Below are 11093 nucleotides of genomic sequence, written 5' to 3'. Positions count from 1 at the left end.
GTGTCCACTGAGACGTGGATACAGGCGTGTGAATCCAAGAGAGAACTCTTGGTATCAGTCACTCTAAAAAAAGGTATCGAAGGCCAAAGAAATCTGTGGCTTCAATTGATTTCTCACTATCACGGATACCAGGAAATGTTAGTTATTTCCAAGTCGAGGACCCCAAAGTGCCAGGTGTTATGTGAAGCGAGGAAAGTGACGTCTTAGAGTTTACTGTCCACAGTGGAAGAGAGCATGGTGTGAGAGAGAGGCACTACTGATGAAACGGTACTCTTGGTATGCAAACAACTTCATTTTCTAAATTATAACCCTCTGTTACAGGATCGGTTCTCAGGACTGTGCTTTGCTATGCGCTTTGTGGCAAGGCCAGTTCACGGACAGCTTATCACTGAGGCCATGGGAATGAGGATGCTGGTCTCTCAGAGTTCGTTTAACATTCGAGTGACCTACCCTTGATACAGGAACTCTGGTACATTACTACTTTATTCTTTCTTTCAGTACCTGCTGTTGTTGCTCCACTTAAAACAAAACAACCCCCGTAATAAACTCACGGTTAAAAGAATTGGGAGGGGAAGAACTATTCTCATTATTGAAGGGGCTGAAGTTAACTGGCTCATCCGTTTTCAGCCAGCTTTATTCGGTGGAAAGCAGTTACACAAAATCATCGCTCTGCTGTTCCTTAGCTGTCTTTTAAGGTGTTCTTCTCAAATCCGTGATTGCTTGTTGCTTCATTTTGTTAAACTCTTTTTGTCTCTGGACATGGGTGAGACCTTCTATATCCCAGTTTGAAAACAGAAGGGGTATTACTCTTGTGCTAGGAGAGCAGGGGTTTTCCCATCGTCTGTGGTGCCAGCGGGAGCTGGGACCCACCAGAGCTGGCAGGTCGCTGCTCTGCAGTGCTGGGCCATGCTCTGCTCTGCTGCCCTTGCTTCTCCCATGGAAGTTCAGCTTTGCTGCCTAGCAGTTCTTGGAGGTTTTCTGCTCAATTTAATCCTTTCAACTGATCAATGAAATGTGTGGTATTGGGGGAGAGGGGAGCGATGTGAGGGCAGTCTCTTTGGTGTCACCATCTGTTTCTGTATTTAGGCAAGGCTCCTTGGGGAATTTCATGTGTAGAGAAAAGAGCTGATGGAAGGAGATGCACTAAAACAAACCTCAGCCTTTCAGGAAACGGGGGCTATGCTGGGCAGAAGTTACAATAATTATTTGCTCTGTGGTTCCTATTCTGGCTGTCTCAGCATGACGTTCCTTTTGGAAACAACATAAATGGGTGCAGTTATTCTACTGGGCAAAGGCAATTGCTGTTGTAAAAACAGCACAACATCAAAGTAAACTGAAGTAAGTAGTTCTGGGCAGCTGAAATGCCACAGTGCCTGGGAGTTTCATCGTGTTGCCTTCTACTCCTTTAGTAGCACGCAGCAGGATCTGCTGTAAGTCTGTAGGAAATGGTGCAATATTGTACAAAATAATTTGGTCTCCTTTTGGGAGTATTTGTTACTACTTTTGCACGTGGACTTCTGCTGAGAAAGGGGTCTGGGTCAGTCTGGACTTTTGGATAATTTCTAGGTGTTGAAGATACCAGAGGGATCTCACTGCCCATGTCCCCTCTTTTCCTCTCTAAATGGTACCTATTAAATAACAGTGTTCGTGCCCGGGGAGTGTCTCTTGTGTGTCAGATTATCAACTGCCTCTATCTCCAAACTAATTTCCAAGCTCAGGGAGTGGAAATTGTGTGAAACCATGACCCCCTCCTCCCCCCCTGGTCTGCAGGGACAGACCATGTAGGGTTCTGTGAGCGTGGCACACACGTAATGCTGAGGTGTGTGTGCATTTCTGTGTGTGCCATGGCATTGGGATGCAGTGTGTGTGGGAGGGCGCAGTCTTGGCTCCTGCTGCAGGCTCTCACCTGTGTGCTCCTGGGTTACTGGTGTCTGAAGGTGTTGCAATGCGCTGTTGAGAATGAGTGTTCATGATAAGTGTATTAGAAAAGGTTTTCTTTCATCCCACTGTTGGGAACTCCACACAGAACATTGTCGTTTTCTGACTCTTTGCTCTTGGTGCCGTGATGGTAGTAGGAGCCTTTGGTGAAAACAGCATGAAAATCTTCTACTAATGCATGTTGCTGCTGTTCATACGTTTGTGCGGAACAGTCAGCGTGTGATTTGGGAAACGGCTGATTTCTCAGCAGCAATGTCTTGCCCACATGCCTCAGAACACTTTGTCTCAAGCATCAAGATTTTTAGAAAATGTAAGAAGATGTCATGAAGGCCTCTATATAGTTCCTCAAAATCTGTATTCAATGCATTGCTTACTGGCTCTCTGGGATCTTGAAACTTGAATCTGCAACATAAGAAAGCATTGCTTTCTATTGCTCACTGGCCATGAGGGTCATCTTTGCACACTATTCTTGGGTTAGGTACTGATCAGGTGCACTGGTGCTTTTCATTCACTTGGTGAGGGCAAATTAACCTGCCTGTTGTGGGAACTCTAGAGCAGAACACAGCAGCAAAGCTAGAATTAGGTAGGCCTTTTTTAATGTCATTAAAACTAGTCTCTTCATCCTGAGGACTGGAGGTTGGCCAGTAAACGTATCTTCTACAATAAGGAAAATCCAGGGTACCAAAGTGTTTAAAGTGACCAAAGTAGTTTTAGAAAAAACACACCTAAACTGAAATAAATCATTAAAAATAGAATTAGTGTTCCACATTCTGTATAATATAATATAGAAATACTATTGCATCTCTTCAAACATAATAAGCCTATAAGCAAAGAGCTAACGGTGCTGATGGGTTTAAGAGGATAGGAAGGGCTTTTATAATCAATAACTTGGGGGTGGAAAACAAATTAAGAAGAAAGTAGGTCTATGAATCGATGAAAAGCAGGATGGCCTTAACATTACTCAACAGTTGAGCACTTTGGCTTTTTCTCAATACTTATCTACGCAGAGTTCATGTGATTTCTATGGAAAGACATGGAACAGATTAGTTTGCAATAACTGAAATGCGAGTGTGACGTTATGCCTAATTCTGCATAATTGTAGGTCACGCTCTCCCTGATTTGCTTTCGTGTTCCTGCTCTTTTTCTTTCCCTTGAACCAGGTCCCAAAATCGGGCAGGGCAGAAGAGGCCAGGCCAGCAAACTTGATTTCGCCAGCACTTTTTTGGTAGGTGAGGTATGAGATCTGCTTGCTCTGCAGATCCTTGCATTTGCGTTACCAGAAGTTTGGTGCTCAGGGTTGACTTGGGAGACATTGAGGAATTTAAGATGCTGTGGTGTGTGTGAAACTATACCTACGTCAGAGTGTATATACACATCGGAGAAACACTCAAGTCATGTCATTTATGCAAGGAAACTTTTGCAAGAGAGGAAAACAAAGCTCTGTGAAGTCTACTTAGCTGTAGCTGATGACTTCTGGAAGTATTTTGACTTACAATGATGTGTGGGTGTATGAAACTCTAAACATGTTTTATTTACATTTTCTATTATTATTATAGCATGACTTTTAATGACCGGCTATTCTAAGTTTGAAAATATTTAGACAGTCAAACCCACTATTGTGCGTGTTTTTGTATCTTTCCATGACTCTTGTTATAAAAACTGATGTTTTCTTACACTGGTTTCTGCATGAAACTGATTAAAACTGCTTTCTCATCCTCTCCTGTTACGTTAAAAAAGCCAAAACCAGTTTCCCTGAAAACGTAACTAGGACTTGCTTAAAAATTTTAAGCAGCTGTAGCTTGGAAGTCTCCTCTGAATACTGCAGCTTCCCCCAGCTTTCCTGGGGTGTTAGCACCCTGTGTACGGATCTTGCAAGTTCCAGTTCTTTTTAACCGGAGGTCTTCTGGTTTTTGCAGGGTGCCAGGGTATGGCTGTGGGAGCAGGACCAGCTGCAGCCATGCACTGTTGGCTTATCTGCCGATGGAAACGTGCTCTTCACCTCAGATTACGGCACGGTAAGTGAAGTTTGCGTGAGGCTGTAGCCTATGCCAAGTTGCAAGATGGACTTTTTGGTCTTCTACAACCTTCACGTTAAAAGGAAATTTATCAATTGAAATGCTGCAATTGTGTCTGAAAATGGATCCAGCTCTGTTACAAACCGTGCCAAAGGTCTAACGAAGGTTAAAAAGATTGTTGTCTTTCTTCTGTTCATTTGTCTGCCCACTTCACTTTGCTTGGTTTTTCTTGTGCCATCTTTGAAGGAGTTGCATTAACAACCAAGCAAAACCATTATATTGGCAAAATGCTCCTAGGAAGGAGGCAGCTCTACCAACTAAGCAGCCCTTTCTGCCAGGATGTGCTGCTTGCAAGCCGTGCTGCTGCAAGGGCTGTTGGGCTCACCGCCATCTGCTTCGGTGGGTTTTGCCATCAGCCCTTTGGGTCAGGGTCACGTGGAAGTGAGCTCCTCGTCTAAGTGCAGCAGCTACACGTAAGAGAGTTCAACAAGGCAGCTGAGCTCCTCTGAAAGCAGAGCACGATGCTGGCGATAAGAATTGGGTCTTTTCCCTGCCTTATTTCCAGCCGTGTGTTCCTTGTGGTTCCCCAGCATGCCTGCTCCTGTGCTCGTGGAGTAATATTGGTAGGAAGGGACCTCTGGGGATCATCCAAGTCCTCAGTGAGTTGGCTCTGCTCTCTAACCCTGGGAAAACTATTCACTGCCTTCACTGAGGTTCTTATTAAGTCAAACTAGTGCCTGGGCTGGGAGGAGGATGGGGAAATGGGCCGGACTGTGCCTTCCAGCAGTGAGCAATTAGATCTGCTCAGCTGTTCTGATGAACGTGCTCTGCAGGCAGCTTCTTTGTTACAGAAAATGACTGGTTTGGTTTTTTTTTTTCAGCCTCTTACCTGGCAAACAAAGGAGGGTGCAGGGGAAAAGGGGATTTAGGACTCCAGCTTGTGGCGAGTCAGTGGTAGGACTGTCATATTTTTCAGTCTTGCTTTGAAAGGGCTAGATTTCAAATCACCATTCCTCTTTAAAGAGCCTGATTTGTTTCTCAGAGACAGAAACTCACCTAGCAAACACAGATATTCCATCTGGTTACTGTGGCCTCTCAAATCCTTTCTTGAGGAGCTGCCTCGTGTTGGGAGTGCTGGATAGTCACTAAGTCAGTTTAGGAGATCACAGAGGCGTTCATCACAGGTAATGCAGCAGCCTGTGAAGCGTCGGCCAATGGTGAGTACTTCTGTGACTCCCAGACTTGCTCCTGTCTCTTTTGATATGCTTCTGTGGCCTTGGAAAATCCTCCAAACTCACCTGGCACCTCTGAAAGGACACTAGAAATCTCACCATAGAGCCAGCTGTGTGGGTGCACCCACCACCAGCCTGTGTCCGTGCTAGAAAAAGTGCACAGGATAATGCCAGGTGGAGTCATAGGTCTAAAAAAAAAAGCTGGATTTGTTTTTTTCCTCCGTGAAAGAAGAAAGCAGTAGGCTGAAGGAGCATGTGCTTTATGGCTTATGCAGAAAAAGCACATGCTGATCATTGAAGGGCTTTCTTTATTCAGTGCCCTCCGCAATAGCTGTCCTATGTGCTTCCCTTGCCTGCTGCCTTCATTGCTTGATAACCGTAGGCAGGACTGGCTGTCTTACCCCAGGTGGAAACTCAGATGAAAACATCTTTGCTTTACTTTGAGATGGATGGGCCAGTTGACTTCTCTGATTTTAGGATCCCTAGATCTAATGTCCTCATGTTTGCTGTGGCCCAACATCCTTGCAGCTCTTGCAGCTCTGAGGTAAGGCAGCCAGTTAGGCTTCAGAGCTTTTGCCATTTGTTTTCACTTCCTTAAAAACACCTCAAGCAACAAATCCATCAGAGATGTGACTTCCTGGGAGGAAAGGAGGAGCCAACACTTAGGAAACACAAGATTGAAAACCACAGTCGAGACACACCAGCTGAATACTTTATGGATAAACATAACTTAGATGCTCGGTGGGAGCTTTGCTCATGTGCTCAGGGTTGCACTAATGGATGGATTTGAGGTTGAGAAGGAATAATTTCTCCCCTGCTCAGCCTGGCTTGGTTGGCAATCCTGTTGTTGACTTGTCTGCCAGCCAGGTTTTGCTTTATTCCTGACCATTGCAGGGGCTTGGAGAGAGTCCTGGTCATTTTGTTGTGACTGTGGGCTAAATCTGCGACAATCAGTTCATCACTGGGGAGAAAGTAGATCTCTTTGGCTGTGTTGTGAGGTGCCTGTGTGGTATTTGATGGCTTGTTTGTAGTTAGACTGAAAGCTGATGGGTTTTCTTCCCAAGTACTAACGATCAACTTACTGATGCCTATGAGTTTCTGTTTAAGTATTACTTATTGGAAAAGGGATGTTCCAGAGGCAGATCTGCTGAGATGATAGTTTGTCTGTGTTTTCACTCGCTTCAGGCTAAATCAGCCAGGAGAATCAGCAAGCTGCTGAAGCCAGACTGGCTCACCTTACCTGGAGCAGGATGATGGGGAGGATGTTCCTCCAATCCGGTCTTCTAGCACGTTGCTGGAGGAGTCCAGAAGTGAGCAGTGGGGTAACAAGAACCTCTTTACTGGGGTGACTGGAGGTGGGAAAAGGCCTGGCTGGCCTGGATCAGTGCAGCACCTTGCAAGCTCTAAGGGTTGAAGGGTCATTGTGTGGGTCATGTGTGGGTCTCCCCTCAGAACTCCTCAGGGAAAGCCCCTTTGGCACAATCTAGGAAACAAAAAACCACCACATGTTTATCTCCAGGACCCTGGATTGTCCCTGCAGCCTGTTGGTGATACAGAGACTGGTAACTTGTCTCTACCCTGGAGGGCAGAGGACAGATTAAAAGCCAACTCTCTTCCAGTGCCAGGGAGGGCCTGAAACCTCTCCTGTGTGCCACAAGTGCCTTCCAGAGGCATAGAGACCTCACCTCCCAAATCTCAGTGGGGCTGGAGGCCCCAGCCTCTGCCTGAGCAAGGGTGAGCTGCTAGGGGTGACGTGATGGGCAACGGTATTTGGTGAACCTCCCCAGCCTCAGGGACAGACAGGTGACATCCTGGACTCAGCTAGGGTGTCAATGTGGTGTCAGACCGCTCCTCCAGGGAATATATTTCACCTATGCAGTGTTTCTGTCCGTAGGATACCAGAGTCAACGCTCCCAATCCACCTTTGCTGCAGTTCTGCTGGAGTACCTGCTTAACTCTTTGAGGATCTTGGACCAGATTTTATGTAGAGAGGGGTGACTGAATAACCCCAATCAAGTGGCTCAAGACAGGTTTAACAAGTGATGATCTAATCCCTACTAATCGTTTACTTGTGTATTTAGGGTCCCAGTTGCTCTTCAGGGTCCCATTTTCTCTTGTGTTGTCTACAAGAGCAAGCAAACAAGCTCTGATGCATCACACAGTTATTTTTCATGCACAGCAGCCTCTTGGTAAAGGTGCTGCCAACCACCTGGTATCTCTTGGGATATTTGTCCACTCAGCTTTTCCCTAGATATTTTCTTAATGTTTCTCTACTGGCCCAAATGGCTGCAAGTGCTGACAATGTGGTAAATGAGTGAGGGCCAGGCAGATGGAAGGAAAGATCACGTCATACTGTTTTGGATTTGTCCTCTTCCCAAGGACATTTGTCCTCTTTGTTCCTCTTCCCTTGGATTTGTCCAAGGCAGCAGAGAAGAAAGAGACGGGGTGGTTTGCTGTCTCATGGTTTGAAAGCACTGTAGCGGTTTTGATTCTGACAGAGTCCGGTTCATGTTGTGCATCTGCAGCTTGTACTCTCCCCTGAATTTAGTTGTCCCATTCTCCCTTCCTGCTCCCTTAGTTCTCTTGTGGAAGTGCCTGAGGCCTCTGCTCTGAAAAAGAGGAGGGTGTGGGGGGGAAAAAGTGGGGGGTTTTTGGGCCATACTTGCAGAGTGGGGGTCCTGCTGCTGGCAGAGTTGTACCTCTCTGATACCCAGGTGGAGAAGTGGGGCAGAGAAGACCAGAGAGGCCTGGAGAGAGCCTGTGTGCTGGAGTGTGCTTCGTTCTACGCTGCTCATGAACACGAGCTATGTATTTTTGAAATCCTCCTGGCTGCTGAGAAAACTGGGCTGTGGAGCAGTTTCCCAGTGGAAGAGACCTAGTCCTTGTCACGTTAGGTGTGACCGGGCAGACCTGGGGTGAAGACAACTGGGGAAGTAAGTCTGCTTCTTCTCCCCAGTTCCCTCCAGGAGCAGAACCGCTGTTTTCGATTGTGCACGTTTTTGCAGGCATCCTGGGGGGGGGGAACTGGTAAAGGGATCCATGCCAGGTAGTTCCTTCCCTGCAGTGGCAAGGGTGCAGGCTCAGAGCTGAGGAGGGGTGGTTTTTGGTGGGCACCTGCAACGCACTGCAGCAGTAAGCTCCCTGCGGGGGACTCGCAAGGGTGGCTCGCTGGAGGGGGCAGGGTGACCTCATTCTGTCTTCAGCCTGCAGCTGCGTGGATGGCCTCTCCCTAGCAGTTACGGCAGCCTGAGGACTCCAGGAAAGCAGGCAGGAGAAAACAGTTAGATCAACGCTATAGGTCATGGTTCATTCTCTACGGGGTCCGTCAGTTTCTTGCTGGCACCCAGGAGGGCTGACAAGCAGGGATGGAAATGGAGACCAGAGCCCTAGAAGGCAAGGGAAAGCCCAAGTTTCTTTGGAAGGGTTACCGTGGGCCAGTTTGCTTCTCCAAGCTGCCTGTATGAAGTCTCCTATCTGTCTATCTTGGGTCTTACCATCTAGCGCAGCTTGGGATGCTGGGTGGGAGATGGTGCATCATTGAATCCAAGAGTGGGAAGCAACTGAAATAACTTTTGTGAAATGCCAGCGTCGTGCTTGAGGAGGAGGAAAGGAGGGCTGGGATGTGGCTATGGTGGAGGGAAACAGTCACATAATCTCAGCTGCGTTGAAAAGGGGTGAAGAAGATGACCTGATAGCTGAGGAGTGGGTTATTGAGGAGGAGGAAGCTGCAGCAGGAAGAAGGATGCGGCAGTTGAGGCAAGAGGAGTGCAACTGCACAGAGAGGGAAGTAGGCACTTCCCAGAGCAGTGATAGAAGTTAATAGCTGTCACTGTACAAACATTATGAAAGCTGCATCAGATACATACATGCCAGGATGCACACAGGATGTCACTGCTTTATTTGGCTTCTCATCTGCTTTGCTTTCCTTTGCTCTTGACATGACAGCCTCTCCCAGACGCTCTCTGGCTACTCCTATGGAGAGTGCAGGGCCAAACCTGGAATGTGGATAAGCTTTGCCTCAACTTCCCCACAGTCAGATATGATCTCACCTGTGTTTTTGTGAAAGACTGTTCCTGGTGTCTTGGGAGCAGCTGCCATCGGTATTCCCACTCATGAGTGCAGTGTGTAATACCTGTCCAGCCTGGTACAGCTGGAGGCTGGTGCGCTGCTCCTGCTAAGAGGATTTCCGTAAAAATCAAGTAACCTTGCATTCATCTGTCCCTGTCAGTAATGAAGGTGAGAGATTGAGTCTGTAGCAGAACAAGGGAGTGCACTGTATGGCTTCTGGCCAGAGAGCTCAAATAGGTAGGAACAGGAACGGAAGAATGACTGTAAAAATAGGGAGCAGATCTGTGTCTTATTTCCTTTTCCAGTGCTGAAGTATAAAGCTGTGGAAAGGGGCATGTTTCTGCTAGGAAATCAGACCATGTGCCCAGGTGTCATGAGCTTATTTGTTCTTGTCCCCATTCTTCCAGGTATTCCAGTACCCCAAGACCTCCCTTTCCAGAGAAAAGGTCTTGCCAATGCACCAGACCAGCGTTGATGGGGTAGAAGACATGTCCATGCTGGGAGATCTGCATGAAGCTGCCATCCTGCTCAACTTGCACCAGCGCTACCAACAGGGTAACATCTATGTAAGTGCTCAAGTTGGGCCACGTCCCTTCTGGCTGATGATTTTAGTTTAGCTCTGGGGCTGCCACTTTTTGCATGTGAAATGATGATTTTAGCATTGTTTCCTGAGCATTGTTTCGTGTGGATAGAGATGGAGGTTTTTTTTCTGCCTTGCCACCTCCATCAGCCCTGTGAGAGCCTACCCCTACCAGAGGGGCCTCTTTGCTTCTACAGAAGAACTTTCAAAACATGAACATTCACCTCTAGGCTTTGTGGTAATTGTGCAGCTCTGTATCTTCCATGACCACCCGTGTTTTACAAGCTGGCATTCACGTTCCCCGGATTCCCCGCTATTACTGTTCAGAGGTTTATATGGCCAGGTAGACTGGAAAGTGTAGGGTACGCAGGTTGTTGTTGAGTATCCCTCCTGATCCGGAGAAAGTTACTGCTTGACAAAACTAGGAAAGCAAACCTGTTGCCTAATTCTTTGGCTTTTATGTGCAATTGTGCCTTTTTTGAGTTGCTCTGCTCCTCTTGCACAGATGAATGCTCAAAGCATCTCCCAATTTCCCTCTCGGGCCCTCAAGAAGGAGGCAAGAGTCAGGAAAGGGACTTGAGAGGAAAAGCACACCTGGGACGAGACATCCCTGGAGTGCTGGGATGGCAGTGTGCTCTGCTGAGACTCGGAGAGGACTAGGAGGATCTATTACACAGACTGCCTTACCTTGCTTTACTCTTACCTTGCTTGTCCATGCTTCGTGCACCCAGAGTTTTTCATATTATGACAGGAAAAATGTAAATCTCTCTCTGTGTTGCATAGCAACTGTTACCAAGACAACCAAACCATACGCACCTGTATTCCAGGGAATGATCAATAAAGTGACCCCATTTCTGAACCATCTCCTGCACTGGGATGCAGAGGAGGCTGCAAATTCTCCTTTTTGTTGCTGTAGACTCCCTTGCCCGTTGTCTGTCAACATTGCCTTGTGACCCCGTGGCAGTACCCACGTGCACACACTCTTTTGATGGCCCTTGTCCTTGCTGCTCGTCCTGACCGGTGTTTGATGCGTGCTATGTGTTTGTGCAGCTCTTTGCCCATTTGTGTGTATTCCTCCTGTTACCTCTTCCTCACGCTTTGAAATTGTGAGGAGGGATTCTCTCCTTTTTCAGTCTGTGCCTTGCACCAGAAATGCCACAACACCAGCACTGTGACAGTGTCACAGCAGCTGTATCTCCTTAAGCCTTTCCTCTAGCTCTGATATGTCATTCCTTCTCCTCTTCAACATTAGGTCTGTGG

At 47.2% G+C, this 11093-nt stretch overlaps 1 protein-coding gene across 1 annotated transcript in view; it reads left to right on the top strand.

Moving 5' to 3' along the window:
- The first annotated feature begins 759 nt into the window (after positions 1 to 759).
- The window catches only part of LOC104294962 (unconventional myosin-X-like), an 83060-nt gene continuing 72726 nt past the window's right edge, over positions 760 to 11093 (top strand). Inside the window, exons 1-4 of the mRNA XM_009894656.1 lie at positions 760 to 763; positions 3099 to 3163; positions 3855 to 3953; positions 9661 to 9819. Coding sequence (XP_009892958.1) covers positions 760 to 763; positions 3099 to 3163; positions 3855 to 3953; positions 9661 to 9819 — 327 coding nt within the window. The remainder of the gene's footprint in view (positions 764 to 3098; positions 3164 to 3854; positions 3954 to 9660; positions 9820 to 11093) is intronic.

This window comes from Charadrius vociferus, unplaced genomic scaffold, assembly GCF_000708025.1.
Source record: "Charadrius vociferus isolate BGI_N301 unplaced genomic scaffold, ASM70802v2 scaffold161, whole genome shotgun sequence".
Lineage (NCBI taxonomy): Eukaryota > Metazoa > Chordata > Aves > Charadriiformes > Charadriidae > Charadrius > Charadrius vociferus.
Note: the sequence above shows the minus strand (reverse complement) of the source record. Positions and strands in the feature narration are given on the sequence as shown.